This window comes from Aquila chrysaetos, chromosome 10 (genome assembly GCF_900496995.4).
Source record: "Aquila chrysaetos chrysaetos chromosome 10, bAquChr1.4, whole genome shotgun sequence".
Taxonomy (NCBI): Eukaryota; Metazoa; Chordata; class Aves; order Accipitriformes; family Accipitridae; genus Aquila; species Aquila chrysaetos.
This window is the reverse complement of record NC_044013.1, coordinates 3,050,851-3,078,825: the sequence shown is the minus strand read 5'-3', so window position 1 is coordinate 3,078,825 and position 27,975 is coordinate 3,050,851. Positions and strand designations below refer to the sequence as shown.

Below are 27,975 nucleotides of genomic sequence, written 5' to 3'. Positions count from 1 at the left end.
GCCGGCCCAAAGCGAGGCTTGCCCCTCTTTTCCCCTCCCCTCCCCCCCGCTCGCGCCGTTCCTCGCTACCGGCACGTTCGGCCGACGAGCAGCCGTGGGGGGGGCGGCGGCGGCGGCGGCAACGGGCAGCGCCGCCCCGGGCTAGGCCGGACAGCGGCAGCGGCGTCTCCTCGCCTTCCCTTTCCCTTGCTTCGCCGACGCGGGCCTCAGCGCAGCGGGCCTTGAAGGCGTGAGAGGGGGTCAGCGGCGCCGGGAAGGGGGATCCCGGCGGGCTCGGGCAGGGGCACGGGCCCGGGAGCGAGGCGGAGGAGCCGGCGCCCCGTCCCGTGTCCCCCCCCCCCCCCTCCCTTTCCCCGACCCCCTTTCCCCTTCTCCCCGCCATGGCCGACAACGAGAAACTGGACAACCAGCGGCTGAAGAACTTCAAGAACAAAGGCCGCGACCTGGAGGTAACCGCCGCGGCGCCTTGCGGGAGGGGCCGGCCGGTCATGGCGGCGGGCGGGCGGGAGGGGGGGGTGGTGGTGGGGGGGGGGGGGGGGAACCGCCGCCCGTGTGGCGTCTTTTCCTAATCCGCCGGCGAGGGGGCCCGCGGCGGGGCCGCGGCCTGCGCTGCCCGCCCCGCCGAGAGGCGGGAGCGTCGCTCCCCGCCGCCCAGGCGAGGGAAGGGAAGAAGGAGAAGGGGAGGCCGGGCGCGGCCGGGCCGTTGGGCGCCGCGCGGAGGCGGGAGCGCCGCGGCTGAGGGGGGCAACGGCCGCCGCCGCCTGCCCGGCCCCCGGGGGAGGAAGAGGAGGAGGAGGAGGAGGAAGAAGAAGGGGGCGAGGCGGCGGCTTTCCCCCCCCCCCCCGCCGTCCCCTCCCCCGCGGGGCCGGCCTGGCGTTGAGGGCGCTTCTTTGGCGTAGTTCGGTGCGAGGCGTTCGCTGGGGCGGAGGGGTTGTCGGCCTGGGTGTTTTTGCCGCCTGCGACAGCGGTCCTGGTTTCGTGTGGCGCTTCCCTTAAGGTCTCGGTAGCACTAAATAATCGCTCCTTGCGCTGAGCAGCCCCTAAAAGCCTGAGTCAGGGATTAGGGCCCAGTTGGGTGGTGTGCTGCGTGTCTCCGTAAGATACTCAAGTCAGTAAAGGAATTGATTGTTGCCTACCCCTTACGGTAAAGATTATTATCAAAAAACTAACTTTTTTTAAAAAAAAAGAAAACCAAAACGGGCAAATATTACTATTTTACTGTTAGTTGAGTGTGGAAACAGTTGTGGCTCGTAGCATAGAGCCTCTAAACTTTTTGGTGGCTGGATTGCCACATATGTTATTTGAGCTGTGAAGGTGCTTCCTCAACGCAGCAGAACAGATAATTAACTTAGGGTTTCCTTAGTAAATATTCAAATTTTAAAATTAGGTATCAATCCTCACCCATGAACGCTTGGCCAGGAATGCTGATTGGCTAAACCTGTGCATTGTAATATTGTCAGTGTAGGATTCTCATCAAGAAATGGGTTTTGGCTTTCTCATTTCTTCTTTTCGCTAGCCTCAGTATGTGTCCCTGTGAGGAGCACAGCAAGTCTAGTCCTTCACATGAAGACAATTGTACAGTATTTCTTTTTCAAAAGTAAAAGATGCGTTTATGTTGCTGTTGTTCATTAAAACATCTGCCAAGTTTCCCATTTGGGTAATTCAGAAGTCAATAACACCTCGATTTTTAACTTGTCCAAGTATATTGATAAAACAGTTTATTCTTCGGTTATGTACAAAGTTTGGCGATGCCAAAAATGTTGGAAGTGGGAATAATTACTGCAGTGATTGCTCTGTTTGCTAATAAGGTTGTTAGCTTTGTTAGTAACTACTTGCCTTGGATGTTAATTTGTTTTTCTATAAATTGTTTTGTTATCGAAGAGACAGCCATGCAAGAAAGGCATCTTTAGGAAGGCGCACAGTAAAATGTTGGCTATCATAGTAGAAAATGAAATTAATGGGAAAATACAGGTTGGAATTCATCTGCGTTTTCTCTCTTTTGGTGCCTGCGTACTGAGTTTTAAGGTAAGTCAGCTAAAGCAGGGAAGGTGCAAGATGAACACATGCAAGTAAAAAGAACACGTGTGTGTATCAGGAAGCAGGTAACCTCTTCAGTTTTTTTTGAACTTGCTGATACATTTAAATGGCCTTCTACACAGTGAAAAAACCACTGTTAGGCCATGTTAAATTTTAGATATTGACATCTATCCAACAAATCCTGGAACATATGCTTGGTACCTAAAATAACTACTGTGGATGGCTATTTTTTTATACAATAGCTGAGGCTTATGGCTATCATTCTTGCTCATTAACTGCTTACACATCACATTTTTCATTAGTGTGAGAGATGTTGGTAATGTCCACTTATAGCCAAGTATCCTATGGTAGCAACAGTTGCTAATGAGTATTCAGTTAGTTCATAACACCTGTGTTCCTGTGCTGCTTTTAGCAGAAAGATGTCTATTTACTTCACATAGGAAGCCAACATTTGATCTTTATCTTTTCCCCTCCTCCTGCCTCCTTCACTCCTCCCCCTTTTTATCTCAGCTGAAATTGTGCATTTAGCCGTTGGTTTCTTTCACAAAACTGTGATCTTTTTTCTTTTCCATGACAGTTTACCTCCATTTGCCATCAGCAAACAAATAAGCACTCGTTCTAGGTTTGGCAAATCCCAAATCAATAGATACTTCTAGAGGCTATGAAGGGGTTGCCATGTTGCAAATTACAAACCTTTTAAAAAATGATACGTGTTGGTCAGATCAGTCTATTGACGGTTATATTGCTAGCGGTTGCTGTCACATTGTCCTTACCTTCCAGGTCTTACGTCTTCACAGAAGGATATTGTATATCTTACAAAAGACAGGGAATTTCCTGCGTTTTGTCTCCCTAAAGTGCTAAGCATATGTTTAGCTTTTTGGATACTTAATGAGTTAAAGTTGAACTTTCATTTTCCAGTCCATATCAGTGTGCTTCTAAAAATACAAAACCTGGCCTTGAAAAAGGAAAAAAACCAAAACACACACACCTGTTTTACATAAGATGTTTAGCAAAATTCCTTCATATGCTTAAGCATTGGGTAAACATGCATGCATGGACATGTTATGTTGTAAACAATTGCTGCCATGTGTTTTAAGATGACAGATCGGTGGCGACACTGGGAATAGAGGGATTCGTTGTGACCAGAAATACAAAATACTTCCTCATCCTTTTTTCTTATTTATAGTACTGCTCAAAGAAATACTCAATACAATAAACTTAATATCAGAAGAGTTTGTGCTGTGAGAGCAATAATTTGTAGCTAATACTAAGGCATTATCTCTAGGTAGTGTTTAAGATTTCTAGTCTAGTATGTGCAGCATTCTGTTAAGGTCTTCCAAGATTTAAGAGTTGTTAGAGCTGTGGGGAAAAAAGTTAGTATTGTTACAGCACAAAAAGGAGCTAGCCTTACAGAACTGCAGTAGTGGTCACTTTTTTTAACATCCAAAACCAAAATCTTAGTTAAACAAGAGCTTCTTTGGACTCTTATACAAAATTATGCAAATGCTCATTTACTAGGAAAGCTAGTTAAGGTAACTTTGTTTCATCTTGTGTCTTCGATGAGGAACAGGTTTTCCTTGGGCTTTTTTTTTTTTTTCTTGAATAAGAAAGGATGAGCTGTTTTTTCTGTTTTATTGTGGGTATGGCTGTGATGATACCCAGTTTTCTTTCCAACATTTGTTTTTAATTGTAGTACCATAGACCTTGGAATCAAATATTAGATCTTTACTATACAAAGGCCAGGATACATGCAAATTGTTCATTGTGTCTGCAGTAGATGTAGTTTTATGAACAGTTTGGTTTTGAGTAGTTGCTGTTTAGTACTGCATGTTAGAGGTCTTGAGTATAGCCTTGCTTCTGGGAAGGTTTGAAGAGAAGGTTTGGGGTGGGTTTTTTGTTGAATCACCTGGTAAACAAAACAAAGCAAACATTTCATTTTCTGTTGGTGATTGTTGCCTGCTGCAGCGTTCAAATTTGACTGATGTTTAGGTTGTTTTGAAATGAAATAAAAAATATTTCATGCATATTATTTCTTTGGAAGTACTGGAAGAAATTGATGAGTTTCTGCTGGCCTTTTCTTCCTTGACTTGCCTGTCTTGCTGGGCGAGAGATTAAGGATTGCTTTAATAGTGCTAGCACAGGAGAAGTGTCAAATAAATATTTCTGTTCTGTAATTGACAGACACATGGTGTGAAATGATGATAATATTGTAATGCAGGGTACTTCAAAACTAATTTTGGAGCAGCCATTGAATCTAGATGTTTTAAGATCAGCAGTGTCAAGATTTTAAGAGTTGCCAATAGAGTTCACTGAACTTGTAGTACTAACTATTTGAGAACACCAAGGAAGCTTCAGGGGATTGAAGGATCGGTAGTGTTATGAGATATACTGGATATCGCAGGTAATTAGAAGCTTTTCAACCTTTTTGTGTATCCCACACAAAATAGTTTGCTTGGGATTCAAATATGGAGCAACTGAAGGAGAGCAGGAATTTCACTCACTGAGTTAGTTAAAAATAGGTTCCTTTAAGCTGACTTGTAGTTCTGTGGTGAAGCTCATGCATTTTGTCATTTAAAAAATGTACCTAGATATTTGTTTGTATAAGGCATTTTATTTGGCATGCACAACTTCTTCCGGGAAAAAACTAGAATGACAGCATGTGCAATGTCATATTGATTTTTATTTATTTATTTGTAACTGAGAGTCCCATTATAATTCTGAAGGGGGAACAGTTGCTGAGATGCATTTTCTGGTGGTATCTTGTAGAGATTGTGTTGGCTTTAAAATCCCACAGCATTTTTATCAGTGATGTTGAGAGTAGACTTTATTGTTCCAGTTTGCAAATGAGCTATGGTTAGTATAGGAGGGAAATAACTGTTAGAGGAGGGCCTAAATCACTTGATTAAACTGAATGTGAAGAGTATGGGTTTTTACCAAATCCAAATATGAACGTGCATGTATCTCTGAAGGGTTATTTCCTTGTTATGTAGTTCAGTGCCTTTTATACCTGTGAAAGACAAGACGAAGTTTCTTAGTCATTGCTGTGGTTGCTGCACTGGATGTTCTGGGTTGTAGACTAGTCTTCTCCAACCGTGGTCTGCAAACTGGGTGCTTTCTGAGTAGCTAGTCTAGTCAGTAAGCAGTTTGTGCACAAGGCTGTAGTAAGTGGGGTTTTAAAAGGAAAATAATTGAAAATGCCATCCAGTTCACGAAGGGTTTTGGGGTTAAATCGTGGTGTGTGTTTCTGCACATACACCGCCCCCCCCCCCCACTTTTGTCTTTTTTTTGTTTGTTTGTTTTGTTTGTGTTTTGAATCATAGACCAGACTCGTGCTAGTGTGGCATAGCAACTTCCTAGGAAGGAAAGGTGGCTCAAGCAGCTCTGCTTTAAAGCAACTGTTGCCTTTGCAGTTCCACAACAGAAACAGTGTGCCTTTGGATACCATTCACTAAAATGAGAGGAATATGTAAAGTACTACCATTAGTTGCATGCTGTCAGACCTTCCTGTTGTAGGTGCATAAACAGAGCTACTTGAGTGAAATATTTTATAATAGCAAAAAAAAAAAAAAAACAAACCCAAAAAAACCCCCCAAAAAACCCCACCCCACAAAACAGTAAAGGCCAGGGTATGTGCATGATACGGTCTGAGTTGGAGAAGCAATGGTTCAGAGGAAGTGGAAGAGGGATTTGGACACATTAGCTGAGCACAAGCTCCAGGTACATGCTAGTGTACTTGGAAAGGGCTAATAGATCTGAGCTGTTGCTGAGTGTGGAGCATAGAACATTTCTTCTGTTTCTGGCATTGTTGTGAAAAACACGAGAATGTATCAGGATCCTTCAGGCATCAGCTAACACAAGATTTTAATGATAAGCTTGAAGGGTTCAGTAATGACTAATGGTCAGAAAATAGCCCTTATGATAAAACTTAAGCTAAATATAATTGCAGAAAGGAGGATGGAGGGTTAGCAATCATAGGCTGACAGAAATAGATTTGATCATTTGATTTTTCAGTGTAGCAAATGAAGAACAGGATCCAATGACTGAAAGAGCCACATGAATTCATGCTGAAGTGATGTGTGTTTTTAAATTGGAGCACTTTCCAATGATCATTCTGAATTCTATTTCTAGAAACTTTTAAGTTGAGATTGGTTTCCTGCTCACAGTTGTGTTAGTGCAAGCTGAGAACTGATTCAGAGAAGTCTAATGATCAAGTCAAAGTCTAATGATCAAGTCAAATGTTATACAGAAGGGAGAATCTAGCTTTACAATGCCACTTGCCAAGAAACTATTATACCTAGGTTTCTGCCCTTTGAGCTGTTTTCCAAAAGACAAGACAAGTTGATCTTGAGTCTGCTTGTCATTTTAGTGTCTCCAAAGTATCTATTCCATTTCTAGGCTGAGATGATGATGCTGTGAAACTCCTTCACAGAGCTAACTTCAGTTCTTATTTGTTGTGCATTTTCTCTCCCTAGGAGGAAGAACAGTGGCAGGTTGACCAGTAATAACTAGTTTGTCAACCGACTACTGTTTACACAGAAAATTATTTTAGTGGAGCCCTATTTTGGTAAATTGTTCTTAAGAATGACTTCATTGGTTGCTTGTCTTTCCTGTGAAGGCTTTTGTGAGTCCAAGGTATGCAGGTCCTCTTCAGAAGCAGGCAGGAATTAAAACCAAGGGCCTGTCAGCTTATGTCTGGAGGGAGAACATTCTTCTTGTTCCAGCAGAGGGGTGATGGAGTTTCAGGATTTTTTTTAAGCCTGATCAACTGCATGTATGTTTTTTTTTTTAAGTAAAGAAACTTCTAAATGACACGTCTGAGGCTTTTTTCTTGGAGTATTTGTTTTGGTCCCACTCACTTCTCCCTATATCTGTCATACACACACACACGCACGCATATGTGCTTGACCTGAAGGTTTGTTACCACCTGAGTCTGAATAAATTTCTTTTTGGGCTCACTAGTAATTGTAACTATTACTTTTTAATATCCTTTACAGCTTAATGTCCCTTTATAGTTGGTGTTCTAGCAATTCAGTCTTCTACTCCTTGAAAATGTACATTGGGTCTTGCTCTTGGTTAGCAACAGCTTTTCTGTGAGCAGTAATATCATTGTTGAAGTCTGGCAGGAATAATCCTTGCAGTACAGCTTTTTGATAGGTATGCTTATTTTGTTAGGTTGCAGTAACAGTTGTGGATTGGGAAGGCGTTAACAGTCTTGTGAGATCATCAGGGGCTTGGTACAATTCTGCAACCTTATTATCAGAGATTTTCCTCGGTTTATTTTCTTCTTGAAAATGCCAGGTTAGTAGACTTTGGAGAAACTACACTGAGCACTACATTACAAGCAGAGAGCAAGAGCCTGTAGTAGATAAGTCAGTTGTAAAGTTGCAGCATCTTTCCAAAGCCTCTAAACGGTGGGTGGTATCCAGTAGTGTATCAGCTTCTCCGAGAAGGCAGCGGCACTTTGAGCACAGATAAATGACTATTGAGTGCTTCTTGCCTTCAGCTCTGTTCTTCAGAGTTGCCATTCATCATTCAGGTGGGATATGTGTCTTCACTGGCGAATCCTAGCCTACGCTTTCCTGGGTTCAAATTATGTAACGCTAACAGGCAGTCCGGACTTCAGCCTCTGTTTTTCAGTGTAGCTGTATGGTGACAGTTACCTGTTAGTAATGGATTGTGCTCCTTGCTGGTTTCTGGCTGATCAGCCGGTCTGGGTAGTGTAGCCCAGGCAGCCAAGTGTCTCTGCCTGAGGAATCACCCGATTCCCCCTGCTACTCTGAGGAAGTAAGAGATGTGAGTTCTTAATTAGGTGTGTAGATAGGCAGTTGTGCTTGACTTTGATTTTACAGTTTTCAAGTTTACTGATAGGCCTTTTCATAAAAGTGGCAGTTTTGGCTGTCTTGGGGTTTTTGACTTGTGCTCTCTCTATGCGTGTATGTTACAAAACCCTTGAATGAAGAAAATGTTATAAATGTTGGGCAAACTTAGTATGCTATCTGTTAGTTTGCCATGGTGTTTATAATGCTTTTGGCGGTGCTGTTTTATGCACAACTCCTTTCAGTGTTGCCCTTTAAGTGACACTTGTTTATTCCCTGATTCCCTATAACCTTTTTTCTTCAATGTGAAGACCTAGGAGACTCTGGTTTACTCTGAAATAGTGCAGGCAGAAATAATAATTATCTCCACTTCTTGTTGGATTTCTACTTTTTATAATGAAAATTAAATCCTGTGTGTACAATTACTGTTTAAAGTGTATGAACTTAAAAATAGTTGTGCAAGAACTTTTTAAATTACTTGTCTAGATTCAGAACATAACGTACTTTGATCTTGATTCTTTTCAGACTATGAGAAGACAAAGAAATGAAGTTGTTGTGGAGTTGAGAAAGGTGAGATGACCTAGCTTTGTTCTTACCAAATGGGATTTGGCTTTGTTGGTATTTTGGTAAAATTTAAGAGTTTGTGTGCCCTTCTGTAGTCCACCAAGACAGACAATTGTTAAACTATCTATTTGTCTTGACTAATTCTGTGAAGGTACTTTGGTTTAGAAGGAAGTTCTAAAAGTTACCGTACCTGGTACTAGAAGTTCCATGATTTTTGCCCTGAAGAACATAATTTTATTTGTAATCTATTGAAGGAAATTCTTGCTTCTCCAGCTAGGTTTTTAATTTTAAAAACTTATAAAGAGCTTATGTTTTTTCCTTTGAAAATCAGGTGTTCCTGCTAATCTATAGGCAGAAGGTTATTTTCTTTCTTAAAACAGCGTAGTTCAACACACAACTAAGAGTGGAAGAGCATATGTGTGAAGATAGCGCTGTTTAGAATGGCTGGAAAACCAGTTCTTGAGAAAAGTAATCATAACTTCAATTATTTTACTTCTGGGATGAACAGAAAACTAGCCTCTGGGAATTGCCTTGTCTTGTTACAGATAATGACAAATAGGTTGTAATGTCAGTGTTGATGGATGTGTGCACACAAAACTTCCATCAACAGTAGTTACTGCTGTAAATAAAGTTGGATGGAGGATTTTTCTAGGAAGCAGTGATTTCCAAAATGTGCTTCTCTGCAACCGTTTCCAACTTCTTAAATGTTGGAAATTTTGACAGTATCAATGAAAGCATGTTTATGATGCTTGTTTAAAACAGAAGCTTCTATTCCCTTCTTAACACCCCTCACACCCCCTAAATCAAAGTTTTAAAGGTATTACATCATTTTTCTCTTTAAGAACAAAAGAGATGAGCATCTTCTAAAGAGAAGAAATGTTCCCCATGAAGATATCTGTGAAGATTCTGATATCGATGGTGACTTTAGAGTGGTAAGAATTAACTCTTGAGCGTATCTTTTTTTTTATGTACTGGAAGGACATTTATAATTTCTAACTGCTTTTGTGTCTGTTTTCTAGCAAAACACTTCTTTGGAGGCAATAGTACAGGTAAAAAACCCAAACTTAATTGTTTGAACATTCTTCATGTCATGGTGAACAAACATGTGAAAAGTCTAAATTCTTTTTCATTTTAGAATGCTTCGAGTGACAACCAGGGTATACAGTTAAGTGCTGTGCAGGCTGCAAGGTAAGAACATGCTTTTTTCAAATACACTATTTTTAGTCTTAATTTATCATGCTCTTAAATTCAGAAAATGTGTTCTAGCTTAACTAGAAAAAGTATGTCATTTACTGATCTTAAAAAAAGAAAACTTCATAAATAGATCTTTACAAAAAAAGATCAAAATACCTAGGTCTTGGAAGTAGTCAGGATTTTCATTATGTACAAATAAATACTAGGATTTATCTTAGTGCAATACTTGATGCTTCTCACAAGTAGAGTAAAATATATAATTAGCAGGACTATAAAGTCTTTAGCTTTAAGTACAGAAAGAACTGGCATAATCCTTTTTTTAGTTTTGTAATGGATTAGGCCACTAAAACCACTTTTTCCTTTAAGAGGAATTCTGTGTAGTTGTATTTGAGAAGTGATCCTAGTTCAAGAAAAATCCTTACGAACTTTGCTTGCATAAATTTAGTATTTAACTCTGTTTCATCAGCTACTGGACTTTGTTGTTGTTGCTGTAGCAGAAAGCTACAACTTTCTATTTGTTTACCCTCTGTGGTCCAGGGAGTTGATTCAAGTGCAAGGGAAGACTTCCATATCAAAGAAGTCAGGTGAATTGGAAGTTACTTTGACTTTTGGGAATGAATGTATTTGAAACTGTTAAGGGAAAGAACAATTTCTGTGCTGATTTCCACTGGGCAACTTGTCTTCATTAAAAAGTTTCATCAGCTCAGGGTAGTGTCATGTAGAACACCCTATTTACTACAGCTGATCTGAACCAGGTTAGACTGAAGTACACTGAATTAAGCCTGACCTAAAATTAAATGGGAATGTTCATATGGATTTCTTACTATTGTAACTATTTTTTTAAATTGAAAACTAATTTAAAATTAAAGCAGTGCAGTTTACCTTATTGGAAGGGTATTAAAGTATATTTTAGAGATGAAAACAAATGCTTTTTCAGTCTTGAATGAATCTGTGCCATCCTTTGGTCTGAAGCTGGAACAGGAGGGAAAAATTGTGCTCAAGTCTAACCCCCAAAACATACGACTGGAATATGAGGAACAGAAAAGTGATTAGAATTGCTTAAGAAGCAGCAAAACTCAAACCACATAAAAAACCTTCAATCCCCCAAAGCCTTAAGTTTTATTTGATTCTTGTAGCAGATTTCTCTACCTGTTTGAGCAGGTGGCTTGTGAATAGGCTGCACTATGATTGTTTTGTCACTGAACGAAAGAACAAAAATCAGTATTAAGATTCTGTAAGTATGCTTTTGTTCCTTAATTTTTATAAGCCTGTAGAGGTAAATCTTCTAAAAGGCATCTCCTTTACTTAATTGTAAGTTGAAAATGCACATCTGATTATTGCAAGAGTCTTCACGTGATCTGTGTTCAGATCCTTCCTGTTGCGGTTGCTTAGTTTTCTGAGGTATTTTGTTTTGCAGTTCTGGGTTCTGTTCATCTCCTCTTTCCCCATGTTGCCCCCTTTAACACACCAGTGATATCTTTCAGGATAAAGCAGCAGTGGAAAGTTGATTTCTAGTTACTGTGTTCTGTCAAGCCTTTCATGTGTTTGCGAATAGGCTGGTATATGAAGAGATGGCTGTATGTAATCTCTCTTCCCATTGCTAGTGCAAGTTTGGTGTGGCAGCCCAAGTTGTCCCCTCCAAGAAGCTTCCTTTGTTCTCCTTAATTCCTTCGCTGCAGAAAGGTGAAGCTAAAGGAATTAAAAATTGAAACAAATTTGTAGGCTTCTGTTCTTTGCAGTAGTAGTTTGTGAATCCTTGCTCTGACATTATATATCCTTAGTAAAGAAGAAACAAGTTTCTGCCTTTCCTGTTAAAGCAGCCAGGATGTGTTTATCTCCCTTGTTGGGTAGAGGAGGAAGAAGCTGCAGGAGGTGTAACTGAGTAACTGGTGATTTTTGTTTTACTGACTGGTAATAAACTTAAAAAGTAGTCAGAGAAAACATGGCAACTGAAACAGGCAATGCTTCACTCTTTCAGTAGTTCAGTAATTTCAATTTTGGGGATTAGTTATTTTTACTTAAAGTGGAGAAAACAAATCCTGCTTGGTCTCAGAGTATGAGACACTGGGTAGAAACTTTCCAGCCCAGAAGGTAGTGCAGCACTGGAACAGTTTGTCCAGGGAGGTTGTTGGATCTCTGTGCTTGGAGGTTTCTGAAACTCAGCTACAGGAAGCTGTTACTGACATGATCTCTGTCAGCAATAATCCTGCTTTGAGCAAAAGGTTGGACTAAACAACCTGCAGAGATCCTTTCTGGTCATGACTTCTCATTCTGTGATTGATCTGTTAAGTCTTGTGTTTTCTCCTTTTCCTAAACAGAAAGCTGCTTTCCAGTGATCGCAATCCACCAATTGACGATCTAATAAAATCAGGAATATTACCTATTTTAGTGCACTGTCTTGAAAGAGATGACAAGTGAGTATTTGTAAAACTCAAAATGTTTTAATTGTTGCAAGAATTCTTGGTCTTTAGCTAATGTGCCTATGGCATCTGATTTGAAGACTCGCGTTACAATAATATTTTTTTTTTCTTACTTTGCAGTCCTTCTTTACAGTTTGAAGCTGCATGGGCTTTGACAAACATTGCCTCTGGAACCTCTGAACAAACACAGGCCGTAGTTCAATCTAGTAAGTCCAACAGTATTTGATCATTGATAAAGCACGCACTGTAGCTTCCACAAAAATAAGATCATCTGAACGATACTGTAAAGAGCATCTGCACTCCTGTTCCTCTCTACCTCAAGCATGTTCACCAATCCATATGTTACGGTTGGTCCTTTCACGCGATAGCCAGGATGGTTGAAATTGAGTTGTCAGTCACAGGCATGTCGCTGAAGGACCTGCCCGTGAAGTCACCTGCCAGATGCTGCTTGCCAGAGAAGAGGTAGAACATCAGTTGAAGTGCACACCTGCTTTTGTTCTTCATTTTCTCAGATTTTAAATTCAGTTGGGTTTTCCTCATGGTGAGTAGTCTCTTCTGGAAACTCACACTATTTTAGCAGAGTTGATACCTGCTGGTTTCCAGTTTTCAAACTTAAAAAAAAAAAAACAAAAAAACAAAAAACCCCAAACCAAACCCCCAAAACACCCCAAAGAAACCAACAAAAAACTTGAAACAAAACCAACTAACCAAAAAAACCCCAAAACCAAACCCTAAAAAACTCCCATGGAGGAATTTCCTATCTGATTGTGAGGAGGGAGGAAAAGATGTGGACCAAGTCCAGAGGGTGACTGACATCAAACTCTCTTCCAAAATCAATTTGAAGAAAAACCACTGTCCTTCATATTTTGAGGAATCTGGAGCATGGAAAGGAATTGTTGTTGGACTTTGGAATCTGAGTTACCAAGCAAAGCAAACTTTCTTCTGTATTCTAAACATGTCCTAAGTCGAAGTAGTACTTCTGTTGGTAAAGCTGAACTAAGTAGAAAGTGTCTGCAGGCTTTCTGAATTGAGTGAATAAAACAGCAGTGCTTCTTGAGACCCATGGAAGAATCAAACATACAGTAAAACAAGTTTTTGTCTAAAGTTTAAGGACAAAATCCACAAAACTTACATTACGTGAGATATCAGTAGCTTTAATGGTTGGAATTAGTGTTGTATTGCAGTGCATGCTGTTGATACCATTAAACATGCTGTGCTTCCGACAATGAAAATACACAGAATTAGGCTTGATCTTTTTGTGTGTATTCTCCCACCACAACCATCATATACTGACTTTTTAGAACTACTTGGACCTTTTATTCAATGTAGTAAGTACAGTTTCTAAGATGTGTGGTGGTGTTTTAAGTGTTGAAATGTCAATGTTTGTTACATATGTTCCATGACTGAATTTTTCACTTCAGTGATCAAAGATGATTGGTTATTTTTCGTTGTTAGTGCTAAGCAGTTACAAGCTTCTCACAAACTGTATATTACTGGCTTTATATTTTGAAAATATATGTATTCCTAAGAAAGTTCTTAGCACCATCTGCTCTGTTAAATGGCTGGGTGTGTTTCAGAAATCTTTAACTGGAAAAATAGGTTAATTCTCCACAGCAGATGTGAAGGAATTTAAGGCAGGTGACTTCAGCTTAAAGGATTTTTTTTTTAATTGAATGTATGTTTTGAGATTGCTTTGGTTGCAAAATCAGTTGCCCTTTGCTTTTACAAAGTCTGTGTTAAGAGCCCATTAACTTTGATATAGCTTTGATTTTACCATTATAGTATGTATCTTTGCTAATACTTTTAACTTTCCTTTTTCCCATCCTCTTCCTCCTTCCTTTCCCAGTTGCATCCTGAGTTTTCTTTTGGAAATCTAATTAATATATACTCTGTCCCACACCTCTGATCTAGAACACTTCTTTTTATTTAAACCCAGTTTATCGATGGATTAAAGATGAGTGCCAAATATAGTAATTACTTATTTTCAGTGATAATCTCTGATTTAGCTAGGTCTGCATGTATGCACTATATTAGCCATTTTAATAGCTATAACATATGAAAGTGTGGTTTATTTCTTGTAGTGATTTATTTCAATGAAAAAGATGGTCAGTTGTAATCTTTCCAAAAGTACTTATTAATATGCTTGCTGAGGATGTTTTTTCTGCTTGCATACAAGCATTGTGAAATACCTTTATTTAGTAGGAAATGAGAAATCTATTGTGATTTTCTATTTCTCTAGCAAAAAATTTTTTGCATTGAGAAAGAGTTGAACTAAAAATACTAGCCTCTGTTGAAATATGTGATCTAAAATAAATGAGTGTTTCTTACAGACTAAACTGTCATTAGCAAATCATGTAAGCAAGTACCTTGGAGCTGGGGATAAAAAAAATTAAGGATCAGTTATCTAAATATGGTGCATGGAGAATGTGTTTGAAATGTTGACTTAGCTTTAGTTCTAAATACTGGGAGCATTCTCCTGTCTGACACCAACACAGGGTAGAAAAGTAGCTGACTTGATAATAATTGTGGAGTTTGTGTGTTGCCTTTTGAATCCCTTTCTCACAGCTCCATCAGTTTGCCTTTTTTTTTTTTTTTTTGTTACATAGTGATAGCATTTGAAACCATCTCTTCTGTGGTGATCAGTTAGTTATTCCGGTATATTAGATCATGGGTCTCAAATTGAGTAGAGTCAAGACTTCACATGGATGAATGCATCTGTATTAGGTTTCAGGAGACCAAGGTGACTCGATTTGTAGAAATGGCTTCTTTTACTGTATGCTTGCCTTCGTAATGGTTATCAAAAGGTACTGAACGCAGAGTTTGGAAATATTAGGGAAAAGTACACAGGGACTTGACGCTTAGTAGTGCATCTGTATTGGCAGCAGGGGTTCTTTTGGTGCAGTTTACTTTGCATGCTCAGTCAACAAGGCTTCCTCTTGGTAGAGCTGCAGGTGAAGTTATGTGCTAAGGCATTGCCTGGAGCTCTGCACTAGCAATGTATACAGAACATCCCTCTGTAGTTAGCTTTCTGCATGAGCTAGGACCAGCGACTGGCACAGATTTCACTACTAGTAAAGATGTGATGGGGGATATAGGGTACTGTAAGTCAGATTGAAACAAATTAAACCCCTGTACTTCCCTCTTACTACGTTACCAGTCAATAATGTAGATGTGTACCTACTGATGCTTGCGTTGGCCAATTTGAATGCGTGAGGTTGGTCTTAAACAGTTACTACTCTGCAGTTGGTTCTGATAGATAACTTAGCATGGAATTTCTAAATTCAATAAGTATAGCTAAATTTGGAGTCCTGACAAGCTTCAGTAAACTTGTGAGACTTAGAAGCAAATGAAATGTCAGGTTATTTTAAGAGTTGCTTTCATAATATACTGAAGTGCGGGCTCTGTAAGAAAGTGCAATGAAGGAAGAATTGTCTCAGTGTGTTTTATTTCAGTGTCATCTGGGAAGTTAGTAAAAGTTTTGACCAATACTTAAACAGGAGAAAAATTTTTCATGCAGTGCTGAAACTTTATTTAAGAGCTAATTATGTGAACTATTTTGTCTTTTGAGAGATATATTTCTTAACAATTGCATGGCGTTTTGTTTGTATCTTTCAGATGCTGTGCCACTTTTTCTGAGACTGCTGCATTCACCTCATCAAAATGTTTGTGAGCAAGCTGTGTGGGCTTTAGGAAATATCATAGGTTTGTGTTACTCCTCCCACTAAAAACTTCTAAGTTTCTTTTGGTATTGAATGAATAAACTAGGTAGGATTTTGTGTGTTAGAACTTGGAGGTGTTCAACTATGAGACAGAAGGCAGCTGTTAGACTGGCAGTTACCCTGTTCTTATTCCCTTATTCCTGTTCTCTTTGTTGTGTATTGACAGTGTGCACCCAAAACCACACGCCCACACACTTTCTTTCCAGGTACAGGAAAAGGAATTATGGGCAAACAGACATGCAGATTGTTAAAAAAACGCCCTGTTTTGCATTGAGTTCTGAAATTTTGCCTGAGCTTGCATACATTGTGTTGAATTCTAGATAAGTTGTGATCATTTGAGCTTTCATTTGATTTTTTCCTCTTCTTGTGCAAGCATTAGCTTTGTGGTTTACAGCCCTGACTATGTTTGTAGTGCTTGAGGACTAATTTTGGTCCTGACATACTGAGATTTCTACAATCTGATACTTTAGAAATGCCTAGTCCTTCTTAAGGAGCAAACGAACAAAATCCATAGTACTGTAACTGCCTGAAGCTGTTAGTGATATGTGTGCAGTACAACTCAGATGTTGCTTTCAAGGCAACTGTAGTGATACATGGGCAGTGGCAAAAAAAAGTATGTTTATCTTTCGGATATGAAGATGACAACATCTGTTTTCAGGCAATTTTCAACTACTCTTGAGATGTTTTAATATTGATTATAAACTTTGTGAAGGGATCTTCAGGAATACATTGGGCTATCAACTATTCTCAGTGGTTTGGCATTGTCTACCACCCCTTTCCACTTGCCCACCACCACCTCAGCCTGTACATATGCTATAAATCATGGAACACTTTTCTGTTAAGAATGTAGCTGTTTTTAATGAGTAGTTCAAAAAGAAGCAATTAGGCAGGCAATCACAGGTCCTACTAAAGCTTTATGTAAGTGTCTCTGATAGATGTATCTATATAGATATGTATCTCTAAATAAATTTATATACGTCTTCCAAAGGCCCATGTTCTTTGTGTTTGTATGCATTTTAAATAACTGAAGTTTTGGGTATGCAGAAATCAGACTTGTGAATGGCATTTTTGTCTTCATAATTCTTTGCTGTCTCAAACAGGTGATGGACCCCAGTGTAGAGATTACGTTATTAGTCTTGGAGTAGTGAAACCACTGCTGTCCTTCATCAGCCCATCTATTCCCATAACTTTCTTAAGAAATGTTACTTGGGTCATGGTCAACTTGTGCCGTCACAAAGATCCTCCTCCGCCGATGGAAACCATTCAGGAGGTGACTGAATTACTGTTCAGTGTAACTAAACTGAAGAGAAATATCTGTCTGCCTTAAAAATAACTGTCACATGCTTCTTTTCCTCCTTAGATCCTTCCAGCGCTCTGTGTTTTAATTCACCACACAGATGTAAATGTAAGTAACACCACTTAGAGACAGTTTTGTGTTCTGGTATGGTTTTTTTAGCTGAAGTACAAAGCTTGTCATAATTAACCTTCTTCTTTTAAAAAAAAAAATCTGTGATGTTCACTTTCATTATGGCAAACTTATTTTGATGTCTTTAACTGCTTATTTTTAAGTATCAGTTACAATTTTTGCCTGGTATTTCTCTGTATCTTTCTAAGTGCTTATTTGCATGTACTTTCCTTACAGTTAAAAACAAAATACAGTTTCAGTTTTATTTCTGTGAACATTCATTTACAGATAAATACAGGATTTTTTTGACTAGCACTTAAGTATGAGGTTGTAATGAATATCAGTATAAATGAAAGAAAAAGTAGTGTCTGCTGTATATGTAAAATGTTAGCTTTAGATGTAACTTCTGAGATGTTAAATGTGAACATTAGGTTATTTTAATAGTGAAGTAAATGAGTGAGACTTTACTGAAATAGATCAGCTTTTTGCCTAAACAGAAGTCAAAATTGTTTAAGATTAATTCTTTGCTTCCTAGGGAAGTTGTAGCTCGGTTGTCTAAGTTAAAGGCAACAGTGCTTTACCAAAATATGTTTAAATATATTAACTAAATTCTGCATAGTAATTATACTGTTTAATTTCTTCTATATAAGTAAGTGAAATTAAGTTTATTTGAATTTCTTGAAATTACTGTATTTGTGAATCAGTCAAGAGTTGTCAGCTGAAACAATGCTCACTCAATTTTTTTTTTGTAAGCTGTCACTTGAAATGTTCAGATTTACTGCTATTCAAATTGGCTTTTCTGTGTGTGAATACACACATGTATGCACACACAGAGAAGGAATTCAGTTCAACTGATGGTGCATCAGCTGCACCAGATGTTAAAAAACTTCAAAGCTTTTCTTAAATTTTGTGGGGGAGTGCCAAGAGAAAAACCTTGGTGCCATGTAATATACGGTTCATTGGTTTGAGAAGGTCAGATGCCCATAGTTTAATATTTGCTGAGGGTTTATCTTTCTTCCAGGGGTGAGTCTTTCATATCTCACATTGTCCACCAGTACTTCATGAAAAGAGCAGATGTAATTGAATTGCTTTTATTATATCCTTCAGAATTTAAGCTGTAGTTAGCAGTTTAACTGGTTTTTTTTAATCTCTGTGTATTCTTTGGAAATGGAAATTCTAGACCAGGTTGAACAGCAGTTGTATTTCAGACTTTGGTAGAGTGGAATGTATGAAGTTTGTAAAACAAAGTAGGTTTTTGCTGTATTGCGTCAATTCTGTTCTCACAATGAGAATTTTATGGTTTAACTTATATTATTTTTTTATAAGACTTGTGGTACTTTTGTACTAATTACAAATAAATGTTTTTACTGTTAGATATTGGTAGATACAGTCTGGGCACTCTCATATCTAACGGATGCTGGCAATGAACAGATCCAGATGGTGATAGACTCCGGAATAGTCCCTCATTTGGTTCCTCTTCTCAGTCATCAAGAAGTTAAAGTGCAAGTAAGTTTGGATGAATTTAAGGAAGTGTTGCTCAAAATGTAATACTAGAGAAAGTTCATTTGTCATAGAATCACAGAATGGTTTGGGTTGGAAGGGACCTTAAAGACCATCTATTTCCAACCCCCCTGCCATGGGCAGGGACACCTTCCACCAGACCAGGTTGCTCAAAGCCCCATCCAACCTGGCCTGGAACACTTCCAGGGAGGGGGCATTCTGGGCAACCTGTTTCAGTGTCTCACCACCCTCATCGTAAAACATTTTTTCCTTATGTCAAAACATTTCTTCCTTATGTCCAGTCTAAATCTGCCCTCTTTCAGTTTAAAGCCATGCTTCATGTTGAAGCTTAAAGAATACTTTTTCCTGTGTGGTACAGCATTTGCATAAAACCTTTTGCTTTTTTAACTGTTACTATTTGAAAGTATGTGCTCAACTAGAAAAAGTCTTTGATTAAAAGAGCTCTTTAAACAAAGTGTTTTGTTTCAGACTGCTGCACTGAGAGCTGTAGGAAACATTGTCACTGGTACTGATGAACAGACACAGGTAGTTCTGAATTGTGAAGCTCTTTCACATTTTCCAGCACTTCTGACACATCCCAAAGAAAAAATTAATAAGGTAAGTAATGGCAGAAATTGCACCCAATTGATAACTTTTTTTATATTTGCCTTAGCTGTTTTGGGTTCCACGTAAGGTAGTGTGGTAGAGATTTGAGTAGTTGACTACTTATGCCAGTTTATGGCAAGAGCAGGAAGGGTGCTGAATGTTTTCTTGAAGTTAGCATCTGTAGAAAAATCTCTAAGGAGCTGCAAACTTTTACTTGACAAGAATGTTGTTTCCTGGTTCTTGTACTTGAGTTTTTGTTAAATTAAAGCTTTATCTTGTAATTCTGGCTGTTGACTTTAAAGTTACGATATGTGAAATGTCACTTTAATTAAACTGACTCTCTTGGAAGTGATGAAATAGAGATAATTGGATGTCTGTTTGAATGGAGTGTGTGTGATAAATGGAATTTAAACCAAGTTAAACTGGGGGTGGGGTGTGGGGAATGTGTGTGTCTGTGCATGTATAGAAAAGGCTTAAAGCGGGGGCACTGATAATGCAGTGCTGATTCCGGAGTGCATCTGAGGCATGTTGTTGAGTTCTGGGGTGCCACGTTACGACATTGCCAATGATTAAAGCCCAAAACAAGCCCACCAAGTTAAGCCTAGGCATCTTGAATCTCTAACAGGTTCATTAATGAAAGTGATCCTGTGATCTGATCCAAGAGACTCAGTTGAATGAAATGTGAGGATTCCTGACCAAAAAGTTGTCATGCCAGATAAGTAGAGAGGAGAGGGGAATTGAGAAGGAGTGATGGAGGCTTTCTAGGAAGGGAGAAATTTATCAACTGTAGGATTAAAACAAGGTGGTGGTCTGAATGTACTTAAAATTTTATGTGAAACTGTTATTTCTTGACTAATTCCTCCTTAAAAAAAGGTGTGTGTAGGGAAGCTCTCAATCCTTTTTTTAAGATAAAAAATCCAGATACAGTCTTTGGCTTAGTCCAAATTTCAACTGTTCAGGACTGGGGGGGGTCTACTGCGGAAAAGCTCTCTTCTTACACACTTTCCTAGGCACCTGCTGTTGGTTATTGCTGGAAGGAGAGAGTCCTGGGCTTATGGACAGAATGATCAGAAAGGGTCATGTAACTTCACAGTATTCTTGAAAAGCAAGTATTTAAGTAATAGGTGTTGCATTTTCTTGATGATTGACACTAAGAGGAGAATCATTGTGGAGCAGGTAAAGAACATACTGTCTTCTACCACTCATGTCTGGAAAACATGATGCTGTAATGCATTTTGGAACTCACCTGGCCATCAGCTGAAAAATGCTATAGCATTCGTTCTCAGTAACAGAATCAACTATGAGTGCTCATTTGTAGCCTTGTGACTTTTTATTGTCTCCAAATAATTTTTCCTTTTAATCTGTGGATTTGGAATATTTGGTTGTAACTTGGTAACAAGGAAAGACTGGAGAGTCTTGTGGAGTCTTTTGAGGTGAGACTGTCTGCTGCTTTGCCTGTTGTATGTCTAGTCTACTTACTAGGCATTCAGCTGCATACAATCAAACTGGTACAATATTTGATTGCATTTAAGATTGGCTAGTGTATGAATTGCAGATCTAAAAATGTGCATGTATAAAATCTTGCTGGAGTGGAAATAAAATATGATACAGAAGACTTATCTGAATTAATAATTTCTCACATCCTTTTATTTTGCAGGAAGCTGTGTGGTTCCTATCTAACATCACTGCAGGAAATCAGCAGCAAGTTCAGGCAGTAATAGATGCAAACCTTGTTCCAATGATAATACATCTTCTAGATAAGGTTAGATAACAAGGATTTAATAGTTTGTTTTCTTAATTGGGGAAAGTGACATTGAATTCCTTGCTTCATGTTTTACATCATACTGTAAACGTGGGGGCAAAGGTAAACTATACCCGTGAGTATTTTTTGTATGTTGCAAGATAAAATTAATTACTGCTGATATTCTTTTGTGAAGTGCTGTGAGATGATGAGTGCCAGATGTATTGGGGAAAGGAAGCAGATCAGGGGATCTCAGGCCCTTTCAAATATCATTTAAATTCTTTTTCTCACTTCGTAAACAATGGGGATAGAATTCTTTACTCTCATTTGTGGTGTGAAGAGGTCTGGATGGGAACAGCATTGAGTTAGTTCCCAGTGTTTTGTGAAAGCTTAAGGTCTTCATCCTTTTATCCCTGCATTATCTGGAAACATAAGGAAGTGCTCAACAGTAACATTTATTAACCTGTTCGTGTTACTGCATTTATGTAGTCTGAGAGTAATGCAGGTAATGATCTGTGAAACTAGATGATGGGCTGGGGTTGTACCGTCTATTTTTTTAAACAAGTAAAACCGCATCAACACAAAATAGGTGGCCATAGAAAATAATTGTAGCTTTTGTGTATTCAGAGTTTTTCCCATAGAAAAGCAACACGCTGTATGGATGTATGCTTCTTTTCAGTAATAGATGAAGCTTGTTGAGATAAATGCTTTTATTACTTTTTTTTTATTAAATAATAAAGTCAAGTAGTTGCTTGGAAATGCTTCTTAATGCTTTTCTAACGCTTTTTCAAAAAGTCTGTCATTGCTTGTTGAATACTAGAGGTTGAATGCTAATGGGCCATCATTTGGGACTTCAAATACCTGTATTCCTTTTCAGTTGTAGGGCATTAGCGTCTTTTAAAACATCAGTTTCCAAACCACGTTGTGCTCCCAAGGATCTGCTTCATGAGAAAGAAGGGCGCCTAAAAGCATGTTTTTAAATGGGAACAGTACAACGTTTCTATCTTTCAAACATTTTCTACTTTTTGCTTTATTCATTACTTGATTTTTCTTCCCCGAAGTGTGGAAGGAGGCCAGAAATACCAACCTTATGATGTGTTCAGCTGTGACAAAGATGCAGTATCTTGCTTCAGTGTAGAGGCTGGGGTTGAGACTGAAGAAATACTTGTCTTTTCCCCTAACAGCTGTTCACAAATAGTTCCGTTAACTGCCAATGTATTGATCACTGAGAAAAGAATTGGAGATCTTTCTAAATTTAGTAAGCAGACTTGAGTTGACTAACTTTGGAGGCAGACACAGTAACAGTATGTACAGTGGTTTATCAAAATTGACACTTACTCCTTATCTTGCACTGTAATATATGACAGCTGTTGATAAGGAATGTGAGAGAGTGGAGCACTGCAGTTTTTACTTACTTTGATGCAAACAAATTTCCCTTCCTCTGGTAGATCGATTTTTAAAAACATGGTTGCAGGGAAGGGATGAACAATCTCAAGCATCTACAGGATTTGTTAGTTGCTTTCCCTGCATATTAAAAACTGATACGGTGATACCATGCTGAATGGACTGTAACAAATACAAGCTTTTACTAGAATACTACATAACATAAAAACTGGAATGATTATTTCTATTTATGGTTGTATTTTTAGGGTGACTTTGGTACTCAGAAAGAAGCTGCTTGGGCAATAAGCAACTTAACGATCAGCGGAAGAAAAGACCAAGTGAGTAAAACCTTAAGAAAAGGTCGTGTTAACTAACACGGGTGCGTTTGAGAGTACATCAGCTGATTTGTTTAGACTGCTTCTGTGCCAGGATTATGAATGTCTGTATTCCTCTCCTGTTCAGTAACTCTTCCCTTTTCCACAAGGGATTTAAGAGTGAACTTGCGTTGTTGTTAGTGGAATGACCTGAAATTAGGAGTGTCAATGGGGATTTGGATGGAAACTCTTCTGTTAGGATGGCCTAGTAGCTATGAATGACTGTGTTGAGGCTGTGATGAGATTCTTGGTCATTCAACATCTCTCTATCTTTCTATTTCTATTCCCCTACGGATAAGAGTGTGATAATTATAAGGAGAGTAGCCATTGAGTAGAAATAGACTAGTTTCTTGTAAGCCCAGAATATTAGATTGGGGGTAGGCTTGGGGTGGTGGTGTAATTCCTCAAAGATGAGGTTGAAACTCCTTGTCCAATACTGAAAAATTCACAGTATCTACTACTTGTGTGTTCTGGTCTTGAAATATATTTTTAACATAATACATAAATGTTACCTTCTAATGCTTCAAAAGAGAATTTCTGAAAGTGACTGGTACAGAATACTCTTACCTTGTTGGTTAACTTTGAGTACTTTGACTTCAGTCACACTCCTGATTTAACTGTTTGCTTTTTTCCCCTTAGGTGGCATACTTAATTCAACAAAATGTAATTCCTCCCTTTTGCAATTTGCTGACAGTAAAAGATGCGCAAGTTGTGCAAGTGGTTCTGGATGGACTAAGTAATATATTAAAAATGGCTGAAGATGAAGCGGAAACCATAGCCAATCTTATAGAAGAGTGTGGAGGTATGATGCTTAATATTTTGCTACTGTTTTTTTCAGAAATTGATGGTTTGGCTTCTTAACCACATGTATATGCTGTTGGCTTTATTGTGTGTTGGCACAGATGCTTTAAGCAAACCTTTTCTTGAAGTGACCTTTTTATGCCTATCAGGTGAATATACTTGGCTTTTCCCAACTGATTAAGTTCATGATCAAGTAAAATGTGGAGGAGTTCGGATAATGGCAATAAAGTTTATTAGGTGCCAATTTTGTAACAGTCTGGTGTACTTGACAAATTAGTTTCCGTTAATGTAGGGATGATATGCTTACCTTAATCATGTACAAGTCATGTCCAGGTGAAATGTGGAGGGGGGGCAAATTCTACGTACAACAGTAGCAGAAATATGATAGCTTTAATTTCCTAAAAGCTTTCAGGCTTTTTCTATATTTGTTGCTATTTAAATTGACTGAAATTCTTCAAGGATAAAATAACAGTGATATTAAATTTGGGCACAGGTAAAAAAACTGGTATTTTGTTAACATGGAGTTGAATAGTCTTTAAAATACAAAATCTTGAGGGAAGTGGGGAAAGCTTAATTGATTGGTGATGGTGAGGGAGGGTGAGAAAAGAGGTGTTCATGCCTAAAGCTTTGCTTGTCAGAACTTCAAATATATTTATATGCCTGCATGCTCTACTCATGTCTGCCAATATTGTACTGGAGCTACTTGCTATATAATCAAGCTATAGGTCAGTAAGTGATGGCATGTGTGCCACCAACAGTATGTGGATTTGGAATGTCACAGCTTGGGGCTATCACAGCAGGTGCTGAAAAGAGGTTTTTGTGAAAAGGGAGTATGTCCTTGTGCTTGGCCCTCACCATATTTCCATAGATTAGTTTAACCAGGGAAGTGCTATCATTGCTGGAATTGACTTTTTTTTTTGTCATGGTGTATGTATTCCTCAATCTTTAATATGTTTCCTCAAATCTCTAAGAAGCTTTTATGCTTTCAGTATGTCAAGTGATGTTAACAGCATCTTATTCATAGTCACTCTATTCCTGGATTTGGTTTTAATTACTTTGTGTGATGAGGCCTTAAGGAGAGGGAGGTTGTTTTGCCTGAACTTAGTAGTTTATTACATTTCTTGTGTATTTATTGCAGGCCTGGAGAAAATTGAACAGCTACAAAATCACGAAAATGAAGACATCTACAAACTGGCTTATGAGATCATTGATCAGTTCTTCTCTTCAGATGATGTAAGTGTGTAATAGCTCTGCAATCTGCTTTTGTAACTGTCTGTTGATATTTATAAATATGGTTCAAGATAAAGGCAACAGCTCTAAAGCCTGCTCTGTGACATTTGTTTTGTTCTTCACTGAAGAATGAGCCCTTTTTTGAACCTGTTGCATTTCTTGTCATTCTTCATGATGAAGTATCTAAAGGTCTGATGGCTAATTTAAGACTTGCCTCTAGGGAATAAAATACTAGGCTTTGAATAGTTCTTTTAAGCTTGACATTTCACATTTGATAAGCTCCCTGCTGACCTGAGTACTGAATCTGAGATTCTGCTTCTTAAAAAACAAACTATTTTGAATATTTTAGTAATTTCAGAGGCAAGATGTGCTGATCAAGAATGTTGTTTTCAGATTAAACATGTAATGTAAATCAAAGGAAGGCTGTAGATTTGTATGCACTTCAAATCATAAAAGTTAATTGCAGGTAAAGGAAATGCAGTCATGTCTGTGTATGTCACAGAGTGAGAGGGCTTTCTATTTGGCTGGAGAACTTTTGGGAGCAGGTTACTGCAAAAATGGTAGAGCTCAGTTGCATTGATGCCCTACTGTCTGCACTGAAGTTTATTTTGTGCTAGAGTTTAACTTTTATATGAACAATAAGACAAAAGTCTTGTTTAGTAACTCAGACTTTGCATATACACAAGGACTTGGAATTTAATCTAGTGTCAGTGTGGTAACCTGTATACTACCTATTAAAACAAACTGCAGTTTTGGCTTAATCCTTACATGATGTAATGGTATTGGTCTTCTCTTAAGAACTGTGACAGTTTATAAGCTGGCAATAAGGATGATGCATGACTGACAGAATGCTTTCCAGGAGTGAAAACTGCATAAATGAGACACACTATTGGGTGCCATGTAGCCTATGTATTAAATACAAGCTAAACCATTTTGGCCTAAACTACTTTGTCATTACAATGCTCTTACTGAGTTTGGGAGAAGAACGGTGAGACTTGATGCAAGGAAGTAGATTAGGTGAAGAGATAGATGCTCTTTAGGATTGTCCAGCTCCTTTTTAGTCTTTCTGTTCCTACTCATGATGTTCTTGTTCTGTTACAGATTGATGAAGATCCTAGCCTTGTTCCAGAAGCAATACAAGGCGGAACATTTGGTTTCAATTCATCTGCCAATGTACCAGCAGAAGGGTTCCAGTTTTAGAGTGGTATTTTGGAAGTTAGGTACAATGCAGCACTGAATAAAAAAAAGGTTTGATCCATCAATCTTGGCTCATGGGATCCGCTGCTGCATTAAATCGGGAAAGAAAATGTGAAGATTTCATTTGGAATCACAGAAAAGCCCAAATGAAGTCAAGATGGCGAGTGGGTGCGAGTGAGAATGAGTGGCAAAATGTAATGAAAAACTTCACACTGAATGCTTATTTAGATTGTTCAAAGAAAAAGGGCTACAGGTCAAAGATCTTCAGTGCCTGAGAAGGAACAATGACTTACTAGAGCAATTGGGGGGAAATGCAGTACTATCATCATCAAGCCTTGTAAGCATAAGAGAATAGGATGCCCATATAAGTCCAAGGAGAATGAGCCCAGGCCTTGCTATGAAGCACCGTGTGAATGGACAACATTGAATGAATGTCTGGACTCGATGCTGTGGAGCCAGGCTCATGTTTCAAATACGGGGCTCTTCAGTCCTGAAGCAGGCTCCTAGTCCTGGAGTGGCGTGTGTACGAGAGTATGGTTGTGATGCTGTATGTGAACGCATGCAAGCTTGATTTGCCTTCAGGGGGCTGATAATAAACCTAGTAAATCATCAAAATGAGTTCATAAGTGTTAACTTACACTGGACACAAAAACAAAGACCGGTTTAGCAGCAGACTCTGGTTTACTCCTGCAGCCTGTGTTTCTTTTTTGGTTGGGTTTTTTTTTTTTTCCCCCTCTTATTTTTCTTTTAGTTATTTTTCTTTCCTGTATGGCTTATTAGTTGTTTGTAAAGTCAGAATTTCAGGAAGGCTTCCCTGTGCATTTGCACCAGATGAATGTTTGATGTTATGAAAAGCTTTCCATATCATCAAAACTAATTTGTAGATTTTTGCATGAAAAAATCATACATTTCCCTTCAAATAGACTGTGTTGCAGTACACAAGTTGCCATAATAGTAGAAAGCAGTAAAATGTGGTAATAAAATCTCATCCTTTTCATTTTCAAAGATAACATGAAGACCTTTGCATGTGGTAATCTACAGCATAGTTCATTTTTAGATTTTGTTGAGTCCTGTAACCAAATGTTTCCGTTGTGGTAGAATACCGTGCTGTGTTTCAATGTTACTTGTTTTCAAACTTTGTTTTCTATGAAAATGATATGGAAACTTCTAAAAATGAAATTTGGTGCATATGTACTGCTGAATAAAGACCGAAAAAGAGGTGTGAATAGATGTACAAATCAAGTCATGGTTTGAACACCTTTAATATGCCTAATCCAATTGTTTTAGACTCTTTTTATCTTAGATGTAGGCAGCCATGAACAATCTATTTTGAGCCACTTTAGAGAGAAAACTTTGTATTTTTAAAACTTGCACAAAAAGGATGCAAGTGTTTTTATAATTGGAGTAATGCCTCAGTTTTGAGGTTCTGCACACTAAATTAAAGGTGACATTACAAATTTGTACAAAATGAACTCTTTATAAGGTGGCTCATTGTAGGAAATGCTGTGCCTTCCCCTTTGAGCACAAGTGTTGCATGAACAACAGTTTGCTATAATAAAACATACCAGATTAGCCACCATTAGCATCTATATCTACCTTGTGTTTTAAAATCAACTGGTAATTCTGAAACACTGTAGAATGGATAAAGATTATTTTGTGATCATAACTCTTTGTTGGACTAGAGTATTTTTGCAGCATTCCTTGTCATCAGAAACATGGTTAAAGTTTAAAACTAGAAGCAGCGGAAACTAGCTTGTGAAATTTATCCAAGTAGAGTGCAGGCTAGGCTGTCTTGGGGAAATAAACATTAAAACTTGCAACAGTGTTGTATTTGGTGTGTCTTTGTATATACACTCCAGTTTTCATCAAAAGGTGCAGAAGATGATTTGAAGTTAGTTACATCGACATTTCTGAATCTCTTTTGTTGGAGTGGTTTTTTTTAACCTGCCCAATGTCAGTGTGTTGTGTGGTATGTTATGTAGGCTCAT

At 38.5% G+C, this 27,975-nt stretch overlaps 1 protein-coding gene and 1 non-coding gene across 3 annotated transcripts; both read left to right on the top strand.

The window, feature by feature from the left end:
- The first annotated feature begins 40 nt into the window (after positions 1-40).
- Positions 41-27,807, top strand: KPNA4 (karyopherin subunit alpha 4). Of its 2 annotated transcripts, none has more exons than XM_030028005.2 (17): positions 41-449; positions 8,379-8,423; positions 9,260-9,349; positions 9,437-9,466; positions 9,553-9,605; positions 11,930-12,025; positions 12,152-12,237; positions 15,647-15,733; positions 16,851-17,020; positions 17,111-17,155; positions 18,530-18,661; positions 19,145-19,273; positions 20,919-21,023; positions 22,652-22,723; positions 23,399-23,561; positions 24,699-24,793; positions 25,892-27,807. In XM_030028005.2, exons 1-17 carry the CDS (start codon positions 381-383, stop codon positions 25,988-25,990), a joined length of 1,566 nt encoding a protein of 521 aa, XP_029883865.1. In that variant the 5' UTR covers positions 41-380; the 3' UTR covers positions 25,991-27,807. The 2 variants fall into 2 exon arrangements, with proteins under 2 accessions (XP_029883865.1, XP_029883864.1); XM_030028004.1 differs by lacking the exon at positions 41-449 and adding an exon at positions 1,912-2,025.
- Positions 19,605-19,922, top strand: LOC115347832. Its single transcript, XR_003925642.1, has one exon.
- Positions 27,808-27,975: the final 168 nt, after the last annotated feature.

Bases quoted from the DNA above. Each gene is read 5' to 3' on its own strand.
- KPNA4 (XM_030028004.1), top strand. From the start codon at position 1,927: ATGTTGGCTATCATAGTAGAAAATGAAATTAATGGGAAAATACAGGTT. The intron at 12,238-15,646 runs GTAAGTCCAACA...TGTATCTTTCAG, and splicing joins ACAGGCCGTAGTTCAATCTA to ATGCTGTGCCACTTTTTCTG. The intron at 18,662-19,144 runs GTAAGTTTGGAT...GTTTTGTTTCAG, and splicing joins ATCAAGAAGTTAAAGTGCAA to ACTGCTGCACTGAGAGCTGT.